Source organism: Neoarius graeffei, chromosome 11, assembly GCF_027579695.1.
Source record: "Neoarius graeffei isolate fNeoGra1 chromosome 11, fNeoGra1.pri, whole genome shotgun sequence".
Lineage (NCBI taxonomy): Eukaryota > Metazoa > Chordata > Actinopteri > Siluriformes > Ariidae > Neoarius > Neoarius graeffei.
Window position 1 is genome coordinate 46,155,688 of NC_083579.1, and position 25,670 is coordinate 46,181,357.

General features: G+C 40.7%; 1 protein-coding gene across 1 annotated transcript in view; it reads right to left on the reverse strand.

Annotated features, from left to right (window-relative positions):
- The window catches only part of LOC132894337 (disintegrin and metalloproteinase domain-containing protein 12-like), a 234,502-nt gene that overhangs the window by 89,135 nt on the left and 119,697 nt on the right, over window positions 1-25,670 (reverse strand). Inside the window, exons 4-6 of the mRNA XM_060934018.1 lie at window positions 19,535-19,607; window positions 7,229-7,305; window positions 3,306-3,492 (exon numbers count right to left, since the gene is read on the reverse strand). Coding sequence (XP_060790001.1) covers window positions 3,306-3,492; window positions 7,229-7,305; window positions 19,535-19,607 — 337 coding nt within the window. The remainder of the gene's footprint in view (window positions 1-3,305; window positions 3,493-7,228; window positions 7,306-19,534; window positions 19,608-25,670) is intronic.

A 25,670-nucleotide genomic window follows, 5' to 3' on the forward strand; every position in this document is an offset into this window, starting at 1 on the left:
TGTGCAATAAGCCGTGGCATTATAGTTACAGCATCGAGGTGCAACAAACTATTGTGAAGAGCATTATGCTTAAACATAGCTATGTTTATTTTCTTTCTCTGGTTGGTGAACCTATTTGTGCACCAAGCAAATATGAATTAAAAAAAAAAAAAAAGAGAATTAAATCCATTTGTCCTGGGAGGCCTGGGCTACTGATTTGTTGACCCCTGCATACAAGCTTAATTAAGACATATAGCATTATAACGCATATAAATAATGCAGCATAAACAGGCTATGAATTATTTGCCTTACTGTTCAATGTACTGCTATAAATTTAAGCAGGGCTATAAAACATATAACGTTGCTTCTCTGTGCCAGTGTTATAAAGAACATGCTGTAATGCACAGTGAAAATATGTTAAGACTTAAAATGAATGTCTTCGGAATGTTAAAGGAACATTCTGGACATAAAACTGGAATTTTCTATATGATCTATCATGGTATATAGATTTCTGTCGGAGGGTATTGTGTCGTATAGTGTCCAACCAATCATTGGGACCCCCTATTCCGATCAATGTGTGATGTGTTTCAAAGACATGTGGTTAGGTTAGTTTGTATGACTGTATGAGGACCCCATTGAAAAGATGTTCATGGTGGCAATGTGTGAACTGTGCACATAATTGGGTTATCCTAAATAAATATTTCCCATTATTATTATCATCAACCAATCCAGACCACTGTGTGAGACATATCACTCTGACCTGCCTTGCAGTTGCAAACAGAGCACAAGTGATTTTTAACAGTAAGCTAGAATTAGTTTTCTAAAATGCCGCATTGTGCATACTATCCAATCTGACACCTTTCCAAGTCAGCAGAAGATGGTTGTGATTACAGGCACTTAAGCGTGATCATTTTGGTCTGAGGAACCCTGTCTTTAGCCTAGGTCACAACCGGACGTACGATTTTTTGGCCGTGCGATTTTTGGCGTTTCCCAAATCGCTGCGTTTTTTTGTTCGTGGAGAAAGATGCACGTTGGCCGTAAGTTTGTCTTGCAACCTGAAAAAAATGTAAGCGCCCGTAGAGTTTGTTTGACATGACAAAGAACCTCTGCGGCCAGTCTATGGCTCGAAAATCAGCACATCACACGCGCGCCCTCCGTGCGTTTCACATGCGCCCTCCGTGCGTTTCTTGCGTTTTTTGCACGTAGACCGGCCGTAGGAGCACGTACGGCCGGTTGTGACTGAGGCTTTAGCAGTGTCCATTTCATCTCAACTAATTAGCTAACCAAATGCTTTAACAAACGTACATAGCTTGCCTAAATCTATATTTGAAAACAGCTAGGTTTCACATGTAGCTAACTGACTTTGCTTGGCTGTCAGTGCAACAATGTCCTCAATGTTGTAATCGTAAAATATTATCTATAAGGTTGTGAATATCAAGGGATTTACTGCTTGCCTTCAATTTCTCTATAATATTAATGTTCAGAGTTTCTATGAGACATGTGCTGTATATACACTGATCAGCCATAACATTAAAACCACTGACAGGTGACATACAGCTCTGACTCAGAGACATGGACTACACAAGACCTCTGAAGGTGTGCTGTAGTATCTGGCACCAAGACGTTAGTAACAAATCTTTTAAGTCTTGTAAGTTGTGAGGTGGGGCCTCAATGGATTGGACTTGTTTGTCTAGCACATTCCACAGATACTTGATTGGATTGAGATCTGGGGAATTTGGAGGCCAAGTCAACACCTTGAACTCTTTGTCATGTTACTCAAACTATTCCTGAACAATTTTTTTGCAGGATTTTGCTGAAAGAGCCCACTACCAATAAGGAATACCATTGCCAGGAAGGTATATACTTGGTCTACGACAATGTTTAGGTAGATGGTATGTGTGAAAGTAACATCCACATGAATGCCAGAACAAAAGGTTTCCTAGCAGAACATTGCCCAGAGCATCACATTGCCTCCACTGCTTTACCTTCTTTCCATTGTGCATCCTGGTGCCATTTCTTCCCCAAGTAAGCAACATACGTGCACCTGGCCATCCACATGATGTAAAAGAAAACATGATTCATCAGACCAAGCCACCTTCTTCCATTGCTCTGTGGTTGAGTTCTGATGCTCAAGTGCCCACTGTAGACACTTTCAGTGGTGGACAAGGGTCAGCATGGGCACTCGGACCAGCCTGCAGCTATGCAGCTCCATACATAGCAAGCTGCGATGCACTGTGTTCTGACACCTTTATATCATAACCAGCATTAACTTTTTCAACAAGTTATGCTACAGTAGTTCTTCTCTGGAATTGGACCAAATGGGCTAGCCTTCACTCCCCATGCATATCAGTGTGCCTTGGAAGCCCATGACCTTGTCACTGGTTCATTAGTTGGTCCTTTCTTGTATCACTTTTGGTAGGTACTAACCGCATACCAGGAACACCCCACAAGACCTGCTGTGTTGGAGATGCTCTGACCCAGTCATCTAGCCATCACAATTTGGCTCTTGTCACTCAGGTCCTTACACTTGCCCAATTCTCCTGCTTCCAACACATCAACTTCGAGAACTGGCTGTTATTTGATGCCTAATATACCCCACCCGTTGACAGGTGTTACTGTAATGAGATAATCAATATGATTTGATTCACCTGTCAATGGTTTTAATGCTATGCCTGATTGATGAATATTGATTTAATTTGCATTTAATTTAATCAAGCAATATTGTACGAGCAAGAGTTCTGTTATACTGAATGTCAGCATGCCTGTGATCGTTGGCATAAGTCCTGCAGGTAATCACAGCCTGTGCTGATATTCACATTTACAGTTATTGAAATGAACTTCAAGTACTCATCTCATCTCATTATCTCTAGCCGCTTTATCCTATTCTACAGGGTCGCAGGCAAGCTGGAGCCTATCCCAGCTGACTATGGGCGAAAGGCGGGGTACACCCTGGACAAGTCGCCAGGTCATCACAGGGCTGACACATAGACACAGACAACCATTCACACTCACATTCACACCTACGGTCAATGTAGAGTCACCAGTTAACCTAACCTGCATGTCTTTGGACTGTGGGGGAAAACGGAGCACCCGGAGGAAACCCACGTGGACACGGGGAGAACATGCAAACTCCGCACAGAAAGGCCCTCGCCGGCCCCGGGGCTCGAACCCGGACCTTCTTGCTGTGTGGCGACAGTGCTAACCACTACACCACCGTGCCGCCCAACTTCAAGTACTTCTTTTCAGAATTAATAATTTCTAGTGAAATATTTGAAGAGAATTTATATTATAGATGGACTAAATGGAAAAAAGAGAGATTTTCTGACCCTGGAGTTGAAAGATTGTAACAGTTCCCAGACATTTCCTTGGTTGATTGTGGACATGTTGTGTCCATGACCACAGGTTCCTGAAGGGAAGCGTAAATGGTCTCCTCTGTAAACCACGTGTGTACCGTTCTCTGGTTCAAATGCAGGCTCCACCATCAATATCTCATTTGCAAGTGAGATGAACCCCCTGTGGATCAAGCATACATTAAACAATATTAAGAAATAAAGGCTAATATAACAGTTGTCATGCTGGCCTTATGTTGTAATCACATTTATATGGAGATTTTGGAATAAAGTAGGATCTCACAGGGACCACAGAGAACCCACAAGTGGATTAAAAAAAAAAATATTTTATTGCAGCTTGGCTCTGTGCCTTATTCAAGGAAGCAATGAAAAAGTACTGAAGATGATGGAATCTGACGGTTTCTGACATTTAACATTACTGCTATTTTTGCCACTTATGTATCATTTTTATTTGTGATTGGAATTCAACTCCTGGGACTTTTAAACTGTACTGCACGTTTATAAGCCATAAACTTTGCTTATAAAATTTATGACACAACCTTCAGTATTTTAAGATATTTCAGCTACTTATTTAACTGGAACATTATATCACCTTTAACTGGGATTAATGAAGCTGTTCATGCACATTCTGCAAAGATATCTGACATGACAGAAAAACAAAACCAGATCACTCATCAAGTTGGTTCAAATACTACACATATACAAATATATGGATAATATTTCATATGGAAATGGAAAGCAGAAATTTCCAGATTGGACACATACCACATTTGTGAACCAGCAAATGTACCATCTCACAATTAATCTTTTTCTCCTCTGTTGGAACATGTGGGTGGATGTGGAAAGAATTGTGGTGAGTTTCATATTGCTGTCCCTCCCAGTGTCCCCACACCCCATTACTCATCTGGGAAGCTCAAACAGGGCAAAGCATTTAGAGCTCCATAAAGTGTGAGTAAGCATTTCTAACAAAGATCCTGGACAAATCCATTTCAATATCCATGAATCTGAAAACCAGTGAACATAAAATGTGGCCAACAGAAAGGAATGTTAAAAAGGATATGCATAAATGATCAATGTAATATATGCTGAACTCATTTAGTGTGAAGAAACACAAGGATGAAATGTTCATAATTCAAAGTTCTGCTATGTCAAGTGAACACAATATTTTAGCAAATTACTAGTTGTGCATAGAACACACTAGAATGCTTTCTACATGGCAAAGAATTATGGATATAAAGATTTATGTACACGATGTATATATATCCAGTAGAGATGTTCCAATATGCAGGGATTTGGCTCTCCATTTGGGTTCTTGAAGGATCTGTAGCTTCCTAAATGGGAAGACCCTCAAAGGTAGGGTTCTACCAAGAATCTTTCAGTGTTCCCCCAGAGGAAAAAAAAAAATCAAAGAACACTTCAGGTTCTTATACGTAACCTCTTCATTTTTAAGAGTGTGGGCTTAATTGTGTGTAAGGAATAAAACATGACAAGGGTGTGCACTGTGTTTAGGGCTGCATCACATCACTCTGGCCTTGATTATTTTCCTATAACAGCACATCCCAAAGTGTTTTATTCCTCTTATACCACAGGAAGTTGCCAATGATTGCAATTTCCATCCATCCATCCATCCATTATCTGTAGCCACTTATCCTGTTCTACAGGGTCGTAGGCAAGCTGCAGCCTATCCTAGCTGACTATGGACGAGCAGCGGGGTACACCCTGGACAAGTTGCCAGGTTATCGCAGGGCTGACACAAAGACAAACAACCATTCACACCTACGGTCAATTTAGAGCCACCAATTAGCCTAACCTGCATGTCTTTGGACTGTGGGGGAAACCGGAGCACCCGGAGGAAACCCACGCAGACACGCGAAGAACATACAAACTCCACACAGAAAGGCCCTTGCCGGCCACTGGGCTCGAACCCAGGACCTTCTTGCTGTGAGGCAACAGTGCTAACCACTACACCACCGTGCCGCCTGATTGCAATTTCTAGTTCATTAATAAAAGGCAAGTTGTGCTTTTTAACCATTTATAGTTACATTTAAAGTTGTGGAAGGCCTGCAAGTGGGATGACAGTCTAAAAAAGTCTAAAGTCCTTCCCGCACCTCAAGTGCATAGGGCAGGGCTGATCTCCATTTTTGTAGCCCTCTGCCTCTCGCATGTACAGCTAGGGGGCAAGTCCTCTAGTAACCATGAGAGTTTGACTCCCCACTCACATCTGTATTGTAGCATGCCTTGTCAGATGGCAGTAGGTACCATTTTTATGATGGTCTTTGGTATGATCCAACCATGAGTAGAACTCACGATCTCCCAATTGAGAGGCGGACACGCTAACCACTAGGCCAACTCGCAGTTTGAATAAAAGAAACAACCCTGTACTCTTAGAGAATTTGAGAATCTGCAAGATCTAAAGTCATCAGTCTTGAAGATTTTCCTGTGGTGGAAAACTTATTGACATTTGCAAAGTGCTGACACCATTTGATAAATCTTAAATACATACCTCCTTACAGAAATCTTCACCATATAAATGATATTTTTTCCCATGTTAAATAATATGTTAAAGAATGACAATTAATTAAATAATATATTTTAATCTGTCCATTATTAGCTTTAGATTATGTAACACATCTGCTTTACAAACACCTGTAAATGAATACTATAGAAACAATAATGTATAAGAACAAGTGCATTAATATAAATATAAACCAGTAATTTGAATAACATCCAGAATAACTGTCAGAGCTGCTTTTACAGAACATTTAATCAACATCTTCTGACCAATTGGATTCAAGAATTTAACAAACTTGTGGTATAATCGCTAATGTAAATAAATGGAGACGTAAGCAATGGGAATCTGGATAAAACCGCTCAGGTGGTATTGTGCAGCTTAATACAATACTATTTCAAAAAGATTGCTCTGTAATACATTCATCCCTTCATCTTCAGTAACTGCTTTCTCTTGTTCAGGGTCACAGAGGAGCCAATCCCCAGGAACACTGGGTGCAAGTCAGGAACAGAACCTGGATCATTCATCAAATCAAACAGTTTGCACAAGGCCTTAATTTTTAGACCATAATCTTTAAACTTGGAAATGTGCTTTATAAAGTTGAGCTTCTACATTTACTGACCAAAGCTGTCAAGGAATTTTCTGGGTTTTCGCAGAAGTATTTTACCATTTGGTTTCTTTATTATTAAATACTGTCTTTAGAGGTTAAAGTTTCATGGTTGGCCTTCACACCACAGAAAATGACTGCAACCACTAAAATGCAGAACCGCAAGCCTTCTGCCAACCTTAAACCTCTTCAGTATACAGTATATGAAGTATGGCCTTCACATCTGTCTTCCTGAACTTTTCAGACTCGGGCGGTTTTGGACATGGTGTGCTTTCATTAAAAAAGCTTTGTGTAATAACTGAAGAAAGTCCTTGGAGAGCAGGCTTTGTCACTAAATAACTCCTGACGCTTGCATTTAATGTTTACATTTTCACCCGGTCAGCCTTTTATGGCAAATTTACAACATCCAAATGTTCCTTGGTAATTACACTTTATTGCATCATTGAAAGTTTTCATGACATGTTGAATACTTCTCATCATAATGTCTACTTTCAGCACAAATGATTAAGTAGAAGATGATGCTCCTGACTTTATTGATAGTTTAATTCATTCTGTCAGGTTAATGGTCACAAAATTCCACTTTCCAGATGAGAGACAAAATTGACCACGGAAGACAAAATGTGAGGTAATAAACATAAAAAAAATAAAGGTTTAACAACTGCAGGTTCAGAACAGCTTTTCTCACAGAAGCATACACATTTGTATTCCTTTACAGTGTTGTAAAGACGTGGTTCAAAGCTGAAAATGAGAACTCTATGAAGTGGTGAATGAGGTCTTTCATACCTGAGACCAGAGCAAGTGCTGAGGCTAACATCTGAACTGGTGTGTCCTTCAACTTCGCCGTGATAAAAGCAGTTCACCTGGGAAAAAAAAATCAATAATCATAAGTCCAAGTTAAATAAGCCTAAGCTAAGTGCAGATGATTCACCAATTCAGCCAGGACATGACTGCATCTCGTGTAATGGCAGACATTCCTAGAAATAAAAACAGTGTGTGTGATGAACACAGGCTGAAGTGTGGCAAAATGTTGGGTCCTAAAACATGTTATGGTATTGGAAATCATGCAATTTTCAATTAATTTATTCATTGCTGATTACTGTTGTAGATCCTGCTACTCTAATCTTACTGTGACTCACTGATGTGAGGGAGAAAAGACCAGTGCACATCTCTGACAGCCTGAAGCCTGGCTGCCACCATATCTTTTCAAGCTAGCAGCTATATCTGAATGCTAATCATGTGTGGCTAACACTTCTGAAAGCAGGAGATGTAGGCAGCGAAGTGTGTCATGGTCCAGCTATTGGATGGATCTAAGTAAATTGCTAAATCTTTAGTGGGTGCTGCCAAAGGGCCCAACTTACTGCACATTCAACAGTAAAGAATATTACAACCATAAATCAGAAAAAAAGTTGGGATGGTCTGGAAAATGCAAAAAAAAAAAGAAGGCAGTGATTTCTAAATTGACTTTGAATTGTATTTCATTGCAGACTCTATGAACCCAAGATATTTCAAGTTTTGTCTTTTCAACTTCATTTCATTTGTTACTAGAAAAGCACTCGGAGAGCGCAGACCTCTGCCAAGAATCCTTTAAAAAAAAATCCGGGATCCAGAAGGTGATCCGGATCACCGCCAAAATTTAATGGATTGTTACTTGTGGCCAGTCACACCTCTGGAAAAAATTTCAGAGCAATCCGTTCATAACTTTTTCCATAATGTTGCTAACAGACAAACCAACAAACCAACCAACAAACAAACCAATGCTACCAAAAACATAACCTCCTTGGCGGAGGTAAATATACATCCATTCCTATGTTTCAGGCCTGCAACACATTCCAAAAAAAGTTGGGACGGGGCAATTTAGGGCTAGTAATGAGGTACAACAATTAAATAATGATGTGATTTGAAACAGGTAGTGTCAACAGGTGACTGTAATCATGATTTGGTACAAAATTAGTATAGAGGAGAGACCTAGTCTTTGAGGAGCAAAGATGGTTCAAGGATCTTCAGTTTGTCAACAAATGCATGAGAAATGTATTGAAATGTTTAAAAACAATGTTCCTCAAAGAAAGATATAAAGGGATTTGGATATTCCACCCTCTATGGTGCATAATATCATTAAACAATTCAAGGAATTTGGAGGAATTTCAGTGCATAAAGGGAAAGGGCACAAGTCTAAGCTGAACACCTGCAATCTCTAATCCCTCAGATGGCACTACATCAAGAATCGTCATTCATCTATAGCTGATATAACCACATGGGCTCAGGATTACTTTGGCAAACCTTTTTCATGCACCACAATGTGGAATTACATTCATAAATATCAGTTTAAACTTCTCATTATCTCATTACCTCTCGCCGCTTTATCCTGTTCTACAGGGTTGCAGGCAAGCTGGAGCCTATCCCAGCTGACTACGGGTGAAAGGCGGGGTACACCCTGGACAAGTCGCCAGGTCATCACAGGGCTGACGCATAGACACAGACAACCATTCACACTCACATTCACACCTACGGTCAATTTAGAGTCACCAGTTAACCTAACCTGCATGTCTTTGGACTGTGGGGGAAACCAGAGCACCCGGAGGAAACCCACGCGGACACGGGGAGAACATGCAAACTCCACACAGAAAGGCCCTCGCCAGCCACGGGGCTCAAACCCGGACCTTCTTGCTGTGAGGCAACAGCGCTAACCACTACACCACCGTACTGCCCCCTCAGTGCAAAAGGGAAGCCTTATGTTAACTGTGTCCAGAAGCGCCATCAACTTCTTTGGGTTTGGAGGCATCTGGGATGGACCATCACACAGTGGAAACATGTATTGTGGTCAGATGAATTAGTATTCAAGGTCTTTTTTTGGAAGAAATAGACACTGTATGCTCCAGACCAGTGACAACAAGGACCATCCAGACTGTTACCAGCAAAGAGTCCAAAAGCAAGTCATGGTATGTGGTTGTGTCAGTGGCCTTAGCAAAGGTAACTTACACTTCTGTGATGGCAGCATTAATGCAGAAAAGTACATTGAGATTTTGGAGCAACATATGTTGCCTTCAAGACGACATTTTTTTCCAGCGATATTTCAACAAGACGATGCTAAACCACATTCTGCACACATTACAAAGGCATGGCTGTGGAAGAAGAGGGTGCCTGTCCCCTCTGTCCCCAATCGAGAATGTGTGGTGAATTTTGAAATGAAAAATAAAATATGACATTGACGACCCCATACTGTTACACACCTTAAGACCTGTTTGCAGGAAGAAAGGAACAAAATAACACCTGAAACACTTCATCGCTTGGTGTCTTCAGTCCTTAAGCATCTTTTAAGTGTTGTGAGAAGGAATGGCAACATTATAAGGTGGTAAATACTTTACCGTCCCATCTCTTTTTGAAATCTGTTGCAAGAATCAAAATTGAAATAAGTGTTCATTTTGGAAAAAAATAAAAATACTAATAAAATTAATGAGGTAACACATCAAATTATGTGTTGCTGTGCTGTTTTGAATACAATTCAAAAGTTAAGTTAAGCACATTTAATAAGGAGTTACTACTACAATTGCACACATTTTCTGATCTCAGGACATTACATTAATGGCATTTAGCAGACACTCTTATCCAGAGCAACGTACCCAGAGCAGCCTGGGGAGCAATCAGGGGTTAGGTGGCTTGCCCAAGGGATGTTCAGCCATTCCTGCTGGTCCAGGGAATCAAACCAGTGGCCTTTTGGGCCCAAAGCTGCATCTCTAACCATTAGGCCATGGCTTACCCCAGGACTTCAGATGTACTGGACAGCTGGATGCACTGAATGGAGTTTGTCTAAATACAGCCACTTCTATAGCCATATATAGTTTAAGTCTTGCATAAGTCCTGTGCCATTGTCTGACATTTTGTTGTAATCACAATATTTAAAGGGATAGTTCGGGATTTTTGACATGAATCTGTATGGCATCCCCATCAATAATGTCGTGCAAACACACTGACTTACCCCTGACAGCATCCTGTGAGTCCAGTTCTTGTCCAGTTTTGGTCCAGACGAAAGTAGTCCGGCAAGTTTGTTGGGGTCACGAAAGTAAAACGTTTTTCGTCTCAAAACAGTATGTGTTCAAAAGAGTGATATATTTGCATCACAAAACCGTTGCCAAATAAAAAGTCAGACCTCGAAATCGCTTGGCACTATTTTCTCTCCCTCGGTATCACTGGGCGCTGTCATGATGACATCTGCGCAGGAATCAACACCTTTCCCATTGTTTGGCAGTGATTAGGAGTTCAGATCAGCGGCGCTAACAAGCTAATTTGAGAGCAAGAACAGCGACAAATTTATCACCTTCTATAACCTATACAATAATATATTTGTGAAAATGGTGCGCACTTGCGACTATCCAGGCTGTAGCAACAAAGATGTGGCTGAATCTCCGCACACATTTCACCGTCGTAGTCAGACATGTTGTCGCTAACTTTGCTAGCAGTAAACAATGTAGTGATGTGTCGGTCGCGAACGATCCGGTTCAAAGAGCCGGCTCTTTGAAGTGAATGACGGGAGCCGGTTCTTCGGTGGGAGCCGAGTTGGGGAGCCGAATTAGTTTTTTGTCCTTAGGTGCCTCAGAGAGAGAGAGACAGAGAGAGAGACAGAGTTCAGCTCAGTTGAAGGATGATTGTCTATTTGACAACCATGATCATTGTTTTGTTGCCGTGAATTTCTAAAGCTCATGATATAAATTGTCGCTCATAAATTGACAGGTTCAGTCGGCAACCACCTTGGCATGGCCAGATTAATCTGCGGTATACAACCAGACAGCAGTCATTATAACAGGAGCATATTTGCTGTTCCAGCGGCTTCTCATTACTGGTGGAGCAGAGTGCGGCACTTTTTTCTCTTTTTACATGCGCTCAAGGTGCCACATATTTTGTTGCACATTGTTCTGTGTTTGTTAAAATAATTTCCAACTTTGCTTCATAGTTTCTTAGGCCTGATTTATACTTCATAATTTATTTTGTGGCATTTTGTTCAAGGTCGAGTGTGAAATAAAGCCATAAAGGATAAACAGTTGATGTCTTCTCTGTATTTTATAGTGGTAATATAACACAGTTTTGCATTATGTTTGTGAGAAAATAATTTATTAATTGGTAAGTAAGTTTTATTTCTATAGCTAGAACATTGTTACACTGCTATACTTTACAAAGCTTTACAATGGCTACAAAAACTAAAAAATAAAATGGAAAACATCCTATTGATAAAATATAAATAATAATGTAATTAATTAACTAGTTAATTGCAGCAATTAAATCAAAAATAAAATCTCAGGAGCCGTTTGGGAGCCGAAAGAGCCGGCTCCTTATAGTAAGAAGAGCCAAAAGAGCCGGCTCCCGAAAAAGAGCCGAAATTCCCATCACTAAAACAATGAATGAAACAGCCGTGGCTGTCACCTGGCGGCAGCACGCAGTGATAAGAAGGGAGAGAAAATAGTGCCAAGCGATTTTAAGGTCTGACTTTTTATTTGGCAATGGTTTTGTGATGCAAATATATCACTCTTTTGAACACATACTGTTTTGAGACGAAAAACGTTTTACTTTCGTGACCCCAACAAACTTGCCGGACTACTTTCGTCTGGACCAAAACTGGACAAGAACTGGACTCACAGGATGCTGTCGGGGTAAGTCAGTGTGTTTGCACGACACTACTGATGGGGATGCCATACAGATTCATGTCAAAAATCCTGAACTATCCTTTTAAGTCTAGAATGAATGTCCTGAGCAATGCAAATAGACGTACACCTATAGAATACCATTTGAATACAATATAATAATAATATACAACAAGAAGACAGAGTCATCTATATCCCTCGCCCTATATACCAAGTTTCAAGATATTCTGTTACATTTTTCAAGTTCTGCTGCAGGAAACCAACCCTACCTCTTTACACTGACCTCAGCAGCCCATGGCATAAGCCCACCGGACCTTTGGTCTGGGTGAGCTAAAAATTTAAATTTCTCACATTTATTAGTATCAAAATGCACGTATACATTACTTAACACATATACCAACTTTCAAGACCATACCACTCATAGTTTTCAAGTTCTGCTCCGGAAACAAAATCTATCCCTAAGAATAACCTGAGAGATTAAGTCTGAAATTGTTTCCATGGAAAAATTAAAATTTCTCAAATTTCTTAGTATGAAAAAGCACATCTACAGTACATCACCTTGTTAACATGTATACCAAGTTTCAAATCCGTATCATGAATAGTTTTGGATATATGCTCCAGAAATGAACATTGCTCTTAGAAACTAAGTCAAAATCTATTTTTTATGTAAAAATTTGAAAAATACTTTTTTTTCAAAAATCCAAAAGAGCAAAAGGCACCAGTTCACATGTTGCTTGATATGTATACAAAGTTTCATGAAGATATCTTCAGTAGTTTTAAAGATATGGCCTGGAAACGAAAACATGACCAGATGGATGGAACCCGTTTCTGTATCCCCTGCCCAAACGAAGTTTGGGCAGGGGATGAATACCTCATGAAATAAATAATTGCATGGATCATCCACATTCAGGATGCACAGCAGCCACAGGTGTTTCAGCCTCCCGAAGCTTCAGGCATGTGGTGCTGTTAAATATCATAGCTGATTATAAAGACACTATTATTCATATCATCCTCATAAAATGTTATCTTTCTTGAACTCATTTGATTTTGTCATCTTTTTTAATCATCTGAGCAGACAAAAGCGGCAGTGCAGCAGCAAAATATCTGAGACTCCTCCCCTTCTTGCTGCGATTCTTTAGTTTACAACAAACCAAAACATCTAGCCTAATGCGTTTCAGAACCTTTGCTCACACCATGAATATGCTTATTGCTGCTGCTGGAAATTTCTATAACAGTTACATAGAACTGGTTATGACAAGTCAAAAACATCTATTTCAATAAGGCTTTGCCTGATCGAATAACAGTGATGTGTCAGGGACACGCATTTGTGCTTAAGCTTTCCTGAACTTCACATGTTGCACTGTAAACCAGAAGAATCAGGATATGTACCGATTGAGAATGTTTAGATCTTTTCTAATGCTATAAAATTGCAGCAGGTCATGATGATATCAATACTATCCCTCATCAATTTTTAACAGTTATTCCACAAAATCGAGTCATACATGAGCTGATAGCCGATGAGGCACATAGCACCGAGTTGGCGAAAAGCCATGTACGACGAGATTGAGTGGAATAACTGTTTTATGATATCAACATTCACTGGATTTTGAGAAATAGAGCATTTGTATTTTTTGCAAATTCGATAAATAAAAACTTTATACACAATGTCCGACAAAATAATTTCCGCTTAGAATGTAAATAAACCAGCAAAATTACAGTAGCAATTTGTGAAAAATGCTATAATAATAATTCTTGAATAATAAATAATTATATGTTCTTACCATCAAATACTTTTATTCCATATTTTATTACTTTTTTTTTTGTATTTTTTGGGGTTTTGTTTTTGAGTAGAGCTTTTAGTTCATCCTCGGTTGGTTCAGCAACACGCACTACCATTTTGTATTCCTCTACTCACGGTACAGTATATGAGCTGATATCCTAGTAGTAGCTAGTCAGAGTGCCTGATTGCTCATATCCAGTGAATGTGGATAGAATGATATCAATTATTTGCATTAACATTTGCTAGCAATCTACATTTGTGAAAATGTACAGATAGTAAAAGATACACTACATGGCCAAAAGTTTGTGGAAACCTAACCATCACAACCATATGGAACTTCTCCAAACTGTAGCCATAATGTTCGAAACACACGGTTGTCTAGAATGTTTATATGCTGAGGTGTTACAATTTCCCTTCACTGGACCTAAGATGCCCAAACCTGTTCTGCTATGACAATGCCCCTGGGCACAAAGCAAGGGCTCTGAAGACACACTTTTCCAAGGTTCGTGTGGAAGAACTCAAATGTTCTGCACAGAGCCCTGACCTCAATGCCACTGAACACCTTTGGGATGAATTGGAATGCAGACTACATGCCAGGCCTTTTTGCATGCCATCAGTGTCTGACTTCACTAATGCTCTTGTGTTTGAATGAGCACAAATCCCCACAGCCATGCTCCAAAATCTAGTGAAAGAGTGGAGGTTACTATAACAGTGAAGGGAGTTATATACTATAAAGCATACGGGAGTGTAATGGTCAGGTGTCCACAAACTTTTGGTCATATAGTGTAGTAGCCTGAGAAGCATATAAATACAGCATGAGTGCTAACCACACTGATTTGAATTCACTCTGAAATGTTTCTACTGGGCGGCACGGTGGTGTAGTGGTTAGCGCTGTCGCCTCACAGCAAGAAGGTCCTGGGTTCGAGCCCCGGGGCCGGCGAGGGCCTTTCTGAGTGGAGTTTGCATGTTCTCCCCGTGTCCGCGTGGGTTTCCTCCGGGTGCTCCGGTTTCCCCCACAGTCCAAAGACATGCAGGTTAGGTTAACTGGTGACTCTAAATTGACCGTAGGTGTGAATGTGAGTGTGAATGGTTGTCTGTGTCTATGTGTCAGCCCTGTGATGACCTGGTGACTTGTCCAGGGTGTACCCCGCCTTTCGCCCGTAGTCAGCTGGGATAGGCTCCAGCTTGCCTGCGACCCTGTAGAAGGATAAAGCGGCTAGAGATAATGAGATGAGATGTTTCTACTGCTTGTCAGTTGCCTTTTAGACAGACATAGTCTATGTCTACTACTACTTTAGCAAGTTTAACATTTCAAAATACAAAAGTATTGTGTAATTATCCATTCATCCATTATCTGTAACCACTCATCCTGTGCAGGGTCGCAGGAAAACTGGAGCCTATCCCAGCTGACTATGGGCGAAAGGTGGGGTACACCCTGGATAAGTTGCCAGGTCATCACAGGGCAAATACATAGAGAAAAACAACCATTCACACTTACACCTACGGTCAATTTAGAGCCACCAATTAGCCTAACCTGCATGTCTTTGGACTGTGGGGGAAACCGGAGCACCCGGAGGAAACCCACACTGACACGGGGAGAACATGCAAACTCCACACAGAAAGGTCCTCGCTGGCCATTGGGCTCGAACCCAGAACCTTCTTGCTGTGAGGTGACAGTGCTAACCAGTACACCACTATGCCACCCACTGAGTAATTAGTCTACTGTATATGATGATGGTGAAAAAAAAACTGACATGAAATCACATGCAGCATAGAGACAGAGAGCAAGCAAATACCAAATATAGCCTAAAGGCAAAATGGGAAAAAAAAATAGTATACAGTGAAAAAAAATGTTAGTGTAGTCACAGAGCCATTACAACTACACCACAGCAGCTCCACAACTAGCTTGAATTGAGTCACCTACTGCTACCACTGGATTACCTCCACTAAAAGTTACATTGACTCAATCCAAGCTAGTTGTATGAGTAGCCAGGAAATTACTGTAAAATCTACAGGGTGTTTTTTGTTGTTGTTGTTGCTGCTGTTGTTTTTTACAGTGCATATACGGTACTATCTGTTTAGAGCTTTAGTACTGATGATTATTTGATTTTTAACTAATTGTGATTTATTATTTTAAAGTTTGAATTTGATTGAAAGCTCATTTATTTTATTGGATTGTCAGAAGATCAAGCTTTAGTAATATGACAGAATAGTGCTTATTATGTTTGGCCAGTTGGTCAGTGTGCTTAATGAGTGGTCTGCATGGCGTCTGAAGTACTGCGGGATTTACTGTGGCAGCTTCCTGAAGACAGACTTTGCCAGCAGGAAGAATGTCTACTGCACTGGTTTACAGAGAAAACAAAATCACTCAATTATCCTCGGCACAGGCCCAGACCAAGACCCAGACCCAACACACGCACGCATGCACGCACACACAGTTACTGAAGTCACTCATGTCCAGGACTGAAAATATCTGGGGGTGACTCAACTAGTGCCGTCCGAAAATAATGCACTAGTACCGCAGGGCAAAGTCTGGGGCATGTATTAAAATCCTAAACATGCTTCTTTCATGGTGTTCTTATTTCTAGAAAGGCTGGGCATTCTGAGCATTAGGCCATAGTGAAGAATACATGTAGTTCTACAGGACAGAAAGACCATCAATATATACAGTAATTCATTAATAAATGGGAAATTTTAATTAGTATCTGTGTGATACTACAATTACAGCTGACAATACAACCCGTAACTTTACGTCTCATTTTTGCTCTATGTCATGTGAAACAAGAACCATGGGATGACATATCCTCCTGGCCCCCACATGAAACTATACTCCAAATTTTCCTAAGTTGAACTGGTTGCCATGGAAATACGGAAAAAATAAAAATCACAGAAATTCCAAAATGTCAAAAGGTACAACTCCTCTAGTCACTTAACATACTGTAACTGTCAGGTTTCGGGGGGGATTCCTAATAGTTTTTGAGTTATGCTTCAGAAACTAAAATGTTTACAGTTGGACGGACAGACAGATGGACGGAACGATAGCTGTATCCCCCTGCATTGTATGCTGGGGAGATAAAAAATGTTTGCAAGACAGGACAACAGAATTGTAACATGCAACAAATGTTCAGCCAAAGTACAACAATGAGGAAAACATTCAAAAGCATTTCATTACCATTCACCTAATTAGTACTTAGGATAAAAATGTACTTAACATTTGAAGAAGAAATTCAGAATATAAAAAGAAATGAGGGGCGGCACGGTGGTGTAGTGGTTAGCGCTGTCGCCTCACAATAAGAAGGTCCGGGTTCGAGCCCCGTGGCCGGTGAGGGCCTTTCTGTGCGGAGTTTGCATGTTCTCCCCGTGTCTGCGTGGGTTTCCTCCAGGTGCTCCGGTTTCCCCCACAGTCCAAAGACATGCAGGTTAGGTTAACTGGTGACTCTAAATTGACCATAGGTGTGAATGGTTGTCTGTGTCTATGTGTCAGCCCTGTGATGACCTGGCGACTTGTTCAGGGTGTACCCCGCCTTTCGCCCGTAGTCAGCTGGGATAGGCTCCAGCTTGCCTGCGACCCTGTAGAAGGATAAAGCGGCTAGAGATAATGAGATGAGAAAAAGAAATGAAAGTTTCTTGTGCAACTTGTATTTAAAATAAATGTCAGGTCTGGATCAGAAATCCATCTTTCGAGTTTTAGCTTACACCGATCAGTTATAACATTAAAACTGCCTGCCTAATATTTGTGCCTCCAAAACAGCTCTGTCCCATCGAGGCATGGACTCTATAAGACCTCTGAAGGTGTGCTGTGGTATCCTGCACCAAGACGTTAGCAGGAGATTCTTTAAGTCCTGTAAGTTAGGAGGTGGGGCCTCCATGGATCAGACTTATTTGTGCAGCACATCCCACAGATGCTTGATCAGATTGAGATCTGGGGAATTTGGAGGCCAAGTCAATACCGTGCACTCTTTGTCATGTGCCTCGAACCATTCCTGAACAGGTTTTGCAGTGTGGCAGGGTGCATTATTCTGCTGAAAGAGACCACGGCTATTAGGGAATACTGTTGCCATGAAGGGGTGTATTTGGTCTGCAACAATGTTTAGGTAGGTAGGATGTGTGAAAGCAACATTCATGTGAATGCCGGGACCCAATGTTTCCCAACAGACCGTTGTCCAGAGCATCACACTGCCTCTGTTGGCTTGCCTTCTTCTTTTAGTGCATCCTGGTGCCATATTTTTCCCAGGTAAGACACACACACACACTGGTCCATTTGATGAAAAAGACAGGAGTCAGCATGAACACTCTGACTGGTCTGAGGATATGCAGCCCCATATGCAGCAAACGGCAAGGCACTGTGTGCTCTGACACATTTTTATTATCCAGTATTAACTTTACAGCAGGGCAGCATAGTGGTGTAGTGGTTAGCACTGTCGCCTCACAGTAAGAAGGTCCTGGGTTCGAGCCCAGCAGCCGATGGGGCCTTTCTGTGTGGAGTTTGCATGTTTTGCCAGTGTCTGCGTGGGTTTCCTCCGGGTGCTCCGGTTTCCCCCACAGTCCAAAGACATGCAGGTTAGGTTAACTGGTGGCTCTAAATTGACCATAGGTGTGAATGGTTGTTTGTCTCTATGTGTCAGCCCTGTGATGATCTGGTGACTTGTCCAGGGTGTACCCCACCTCTCGCCCATAGTCAGCTGGGATAGGCTCTAGCTTGCCCATGACCTCGCACAGGATGAACAGTTATGGATAATGGATGGAACTTTACAGCATCTTATACAAATTATTTCAGCACTTATACAAATTATGGTTTGAATTTAAAAGAAAAATGCCATGCAACTCCTGTTAGATCAATTTCTTTACAGAACATGGTGCTGAAGGAATATTCTTATTTGTGGGTTCATGCTTTTTTCCTGTCCTCATATTTTCTTGCTATTTACCAAATGGGTATTTTAATTATAACCCACCAGAAGCCCTGCTGTCAGTGCTTTGTGGACAAAAGGCTATACATATTCTGCATGTTTTGATGAGAAAATGCAGATGGTGCATTTGACAGAGGAAGAAAGAACAGCATGTTGTCAAGCTTGACAACTGTTGCTTCATTTGCTGTTATAATTATGTAACTCTGTAAGATGCAGCTGACCCAAACAAGGCCTGACATATATGTCAGCACAGGAGCAATGTCATTGGAAAACGAAGGTCTACCAGAGAGCACTGGGGCACTGATTCAAGACAGTGATTGGCAATCAGAGTTAAAAGTATTTCCATTATGCCCTATGAGCTGAGACTATTTTAACAAGAAGAGAAGAAATAATGATGGCCAAATAGCTTTTGGAGCTTTCCTAAATGGAACTGCCAATCATCTCACCCCTCTTTATTAACTTCTGTTTTTGAACAATCATAGAATATTAAATTCTTTGCTCAATCATTAACAGTGTACAAAATATAAAACCTTAAAAACTAATTTCCGAAAGAACTGATTAGTCTTCCTTTCTATACATTTTAAGAAATTGTATGTCATCATAATCCTGTATTTGTATACAAGAATTGCTTACACATGATGTGCATAATGCATTCTCACACAGGAAGTACAACTGGGAAATAGTATACACTGAAAATATTTCAACTTCCATAGAAGCCCTATATATACACGCATGACCTTGTAACAGCAGTTATGATGGTCGAGACCCTTACCATAGAGTTATGAGTGACTGCTCGTCCATCTTCTCTGTAGTGTGTTTCACTGTAATTGCTGCTAAAGAGACCCCTGCAAAAGAGCACAAAGAGCACACAAACATTAAAGGAGAAATACGTAGTAGATTGTATTTATATTTCTAGCTTGTACAAATAACCTGCAAAATATGTAGAACATGATAAAAAGAAATACAGTGGTGCTTGAAAGTTTGTGAACCCTTTAAAATTTTCTATATTTCTGCATAAATATGACCTAAAACATCATCTGATTTTCACACAAGTCCTAAAAGTAGATAAAGAGAACCCAGTTAAACAAATGAGACAAAAATATTATACTTGGTCATTTATTTATTGAGGAAAATGATCCAATATTACATATCTGTGAGTGGCAAAAGTATGTGAACCTCTAGAATTAGCAGTTAAATTGAAGGTGAAAATAGAGTCAGGTGTTTTCAAATCAATGGGATGACAATCAGGTGTGAGTGGGCACCCTGTTTTATTTAAAGAACAGGGATCTATCAAAGTCTGATCTTCACAACACACGTTTGTGGAAGTGTATCATGGCACGAACAAAGGAGATTTCTGAGGACCTCAGAAAAAGTGTTGTTGATGCCTATCAGGCTGGAAAAGGTTACAAAACCATCTCTAAAGAGTTTGGACTCCACCAATCCACAGTCAGACAGATTGTGTACAAATGTAGGAAATTCAAGACCATTGTTACCCTCCCCAGGAGTGGTCAACCAACAAAGATAACTCCAAGAGCAAGGCATGTAATAGTCGGCCAGACCATAAAGGACCCCAGGGTAACTTCTAAGCAACTGAAGGCCTCTCTCACATTGGTTAATGTTAATGAGTCCAGCATCAGGAGAACACTGAACAACAAATGGTATGCATGGCAGAGTTGCAAGGAGAAAGCAATTGCTCTCCAAAAAGAACATTGCTGCTCATTTACAGTTTGCTAAAGGTCATGTGGACAAGCCAGAAGGCTATTGGAAAAATGTTTTGTGGACGGATGAGACCAAAATAGAACTTTTTGGTTTAAATGAGAAGTGTTATGTTTGGAGAAAGGAAAACACTGCATTCCAGCATAAGAACCTTATCCCATCTGTGAAACATGGTGGTGGTAGTATCATGGTTTGGGCCTATTTTGCGGCATCTGGGCCAGGACAGCTTGCCATCATTGATGGAACAATGAATTCTGAATTATACCAGCAAATTCTAAAGGAAAATGTCAGGACATCTGTCCATGAACTGAATCTCAAGAGAAGGTGGGTCATGCAGCAAGACAACGACCCTAAGCACACAGGTTGTTCTACCAAAGAATGGTTAAAGAAGAATACATTTAATGTTTTGGAATGGCCAAGTCAAAGTCCTGACTTTAATCCAATCGAAATGTTGAGGAAGGACCTGAAGCGAGCAGTTCATGTGAGGAAACCCACCAACATCCCAGAGTTGAAGCTGTTCTGTATGGAGGAATGGGCTAAAATTGCTCCAAGCCGGTGTGCAGGACTGATCAACAGTTACCGGAAATGTTTAGTTGCAGTTATTGCTGCACAAGGGGGTCACACCAGATACTGAAAGCAAAGGTTCACATACTTTTGCCACTCACAGATATGTAATATTGGATCATTTTCCTCAATAAATAAATGACCAAGTATAATATTTTTGTCTCATTTGTTTAACTGGGTTCTCTTTATCTACTTTTAGGACTTGTGTGAAAATCTGATGATGTTTTAGGTCATATTTATGCAGAAATATAGAAAATTCTGAAGGGTTCACAAACTTTCAAGCACCACTGTAATGGTTTAAGACATGACTTCAGGGCAAAATTATTATGTGGCTGAGAAAATCCATTTGGAAAACTGACTTCCAGTCCGGAATGATTGTTTTTGTTTGGATGAGCCTCCCATTAGTCATTTTATAGACCCTCTACTTGATAAAATGCCACTGTTGATCATGGGGGTGGAGCTTTGTGAACATGGGCAGGAATGGGTGGTGGTGGAGTAAAGAAGTTAAAAATGCTCAAATATCTGAATCACCTACTTAATCATTAGAGAGGTAATCATGAAGAAATGACTAATCTTACCCAATGCACTTTTAATAACAATTTTTTTTTTTGGCCTAAAACAGAGCTCACTTTGATGACCCCTATCATGACATGCTGAGTGAAGAAAGAAAAATGTGCATGTAAATAATTTTTATATGTATATATCAATATACATATCAATTTTTATTTATATTGATTTATTTATATTGATTTTTAAAATCAATATACATATATCAATTTTTATAAGTATATATCAATACTTACAGGGGTGAAGACACACAGTGTCTTCACCCCTGTAAGTATTGACCCCCTTAAACTTTTCCACATTTTATAATGATACAACCTGGAACTGAAATGGACTCAACTGATTGATTATTCTGTATATCATGAATCTACACAAAGTGGGGGAGGATCAATATAGTTTGGAAAATTATTTATCAATAAAAAATACAACCCCGATTCCAAAAAAGTTGGGATAAAGTACAAATTGTAAATAAAAACGGAATGCAATGATGTGGAAGTTTCAAAATTCCATATTTTATTCAGAATAGAACATAGATGACATATAAAATGTTTAAACTGAGAAAATGTATCATTTAAAGAGAAAAATTAGGTGATTTTAAATTTCATGACAACAACACATCTGGGCGGTACAGTGGTGTAGTGGTTAGCACTGTCGCCTCACAGCAAGAAGGTCCGGGTTCGAGCCCCGTGGCCGACGAGGGCCTTTCTGTGTGGAGTTTGCATGTTCTCCCCGTGTCTGTGTGGGTTTCCTCCGGGTGCTCCGGTTTCCCCCACAGTCCAAAGACATGCAGGTTAGGTTAACTGGTGACTCTAAATTGACCGTAGGTGTGAATGTGAATAGTTGTCTGTGTCTATGTGTCAGCCCTGTGATGACCTGGCGACTTGTCCAGGGTGTACCCTGCCTTTCGCCCGTAGTCAGCTGGGATAGGCTCCAGCTTGCCTGCGACCCTGTAGAACAGGATAAAGCGGCTAGAGATAATGAGATGAGATAACACATCTCAAAAAAGTTGGGACAAGGCCATGTTTACCACTGTGAGACATCCCCTTTTCTCTTTACAACAGTCTGTAAACGTCTGGGGACTGAGGAGACAAGTTGCTCAAGTTTAGGGATAGGAATGTTAACCCATTCTTGTCTAATGCAGGATTCTAGTTGCTCAACTCTCTTAGGTCTTTTTTGTCGTATCTTCCGTTTTATGATGCACCAAATGTTTTCTATGGGTGAAAGATCTGGACTGCAGGCTGGCCAATTCAGTACCCGGACCCTTCTTCTACGCAGCCATGATGCTGTAATTGATGCAGTATGTGGTTTGGCATTGTCATGTTGGAAAATGCAAGGTCTTCCCTGAAAGAGACGTCGTCTGGATGGGAGCATATGTTGCTCTAGAACCTGGATATACCTTTCAGCATTGATGGTGTCTTTCCAGATGTGTAAGCTGCCCATGCCACACGCACTAATGCAACCCCATACCATCAGAGATGCAGGCTTCTGAACTGAGCGCTGATAACAACTTGGGTCGTCCTTCTCCTCTTTAGTCCGAATGACACGGCGTCCCTGATTTCCATAAAGAACTTCAAATTTTGATTCGTCTGACCACAGAACAGTTTTCCACTTTGCCACAGTCCATTTTAAATGAGCCTTGGTCCAGAGAAGACGTCTGCGCTTCTGGATCATGTTTAGATACGGCTTCTTCTTTGAACTATAGAGTTTTAGCTGGCAATGGCGGATGGCACGGTGAATTGTGTTCACAGATAATGTTCTCTGGAAATATTCCTGAGCCCATTTTGTGATTTCCAATACAGAAGCATGCCTGTATGTGATGCAGTGCCGTCTAAGGGCCCGAAGATCACGGGCACCCAGTATGGTTTTCCGGCCTTGACCCTTACGCACAGAGATTCTTCCAGATTCTCTGAATCTTTTGATGATATTATGCACTGTAGATGATGATATGTTCAAACTCTTTGCAATTTTACACTGTCAAACTCCTTTCTGATATTGCTCCACTATTTGTCAGCGCAGAATTAGGGGGATTGGTGATCCTCTTCCCATCTTTACTTCTGAGAGCCGCTGCCACTCCAAGATGCTCTTTTTATACCCAGTCATGTTAATGACCTATTGCCAATTGACCTAATGAGTTGCAATTTGGTCCTCCAGCTGTTCCTTTTTTGTACCTTTAACTTTTCCGGCCTCTTATTGCCCCTGTCCCAACTTTTTTGAGATGTGTTGCTGTCATGAAATTTCAAATGAGCCAATATTTGGAATGAAATTTCAAAATGTCTCACTTTCGACATTTGATATGTTGTCTATGTTCTATTGTGAATACAATATCATTTTTTGAGATTTGTAAATTATTGCATTCCGTTTTTATATACAATTTGTACTTTGTCCCAACTTTTTTGGAATCGGGGTTATACAAAAGGTGTGATGGAAAACATATTTTTCCCTTTTGCTGTAAAACCCCTAAATTAATTCTGGTGCAACCAGATCCCACGTGAAGTCATATAATTAGTAGAATGTAGTAAATCTGTGTGTGCAATTAAAATGTCACATGATTTCAACATGAATACACCTGTTTCTGGAAGATCCCAAAGTTTGTTAGAGAACATACCTAAACAAACATCTTGAAGATCAAGGCGCTATCTAAACAAATCTGGGACAAAGCTCTGGAAACATCTCAATCAGGTTTTGATGCTAAACAAAATCCCAATCTTTGAACATCCCCTCAGGTTGTCGGCTGTCCATCGCTAGCGATGATGACTGCTTCATTAGGATGAACAGAAATGCAGATGGGTCGCGAGGCCTGCACCAGAGCAACAGAGTCACCTGCATGGAAGCAGCACGAACAGCCTGGCCAAGCCACCACGGAACGTCTGGCCTCGTGAACTCTTGCATACTATTCTTCTCTCCTAATGAAGCGTCTTACACAGTAAGGTAAGACAAATAATGTTGTGGCCCCATCATGTTGTCTCTCTGGACCTCCAGACCTGATGCCAAGTGGTGCACAAACGTGCCACAGACCTGACGGGTATGGAAGTTGCCTTGCAGTGACAACGAACTTGCAGAGTGGTGCCATCCATTGGCCATTTGAGTAGCTCTTCTGCATGCTATCAGATGGTGCTCCGTTGACCCTGTTGGGTTCATCTGCCACACTGCACCGAAAAGCGCCCTGCTGCCAGTGCCTTATTGGTGATGTACTATTTAACCCATAGCTGGAACCCAGGCAGGTGCTACCACTCTGGGTCACAGCGGACCTGGGAGCAATGGTGATTAAGGGGTAACTCCACTTTCCCCAATACTCAAGTCCTCCTGGACCTCAGACTCACCACCGGTTGCAGTTTAAAGTCATATCCAGGACTAGTCCCCTCAGGTGCAATTAAATTGATTATTAAAAAAGTATTTAAAATTGGCACAATCATGATTCTACCTAGGTCACTTTTTGCTATTTTGTCTAGATTCATGACATACAGTGATGAGAAATAAGTATCCAGATACTTTAGTTTTTGTTACTTAAAGGGGCCAGCTCACCCTTCCCAGAATCCAGTTTGCTGTTTGTGTTTACATATGAGTTACTGCATGTTTGCTGCAGTGAAACTTCTGCAAATTCACTGTTAGTAATCCCTTCTAAACCCATCTTGAACATTTTCTTCATCTACATGTATGGTAGTTTTTTGAACACACTATTCCTGATAATTTCTTTCTTTACGGCTTCCCATTTGATCTATGGCTTATGATGCCACTGTATTGTTGCAGATTGTTTGAGCATTGTTGTGGAATATCAGTGACATCGAAAATGGTGAATCTCTACTTAATGCAGGAGCTTCTGGGAAGGTTGAGCCGGCCCCTTAATATTATTACACGGCTTTGTTGAATACTCAATTCTGATTGGTCAGTTGTGGCATTCTGTGTAATAGACCATTTCTATGGACCATGCCATTAGTGGAAGAATTTAAATTAACTTTTAAGGTAATAAAATAATTTTTAAACCAATATGTTGTGTCAAATTAATTATTTATTTGGTAAGTGGCCGTATAATAAGTGGCTTAGAATCAGGGTCCTGACAGGGTTTA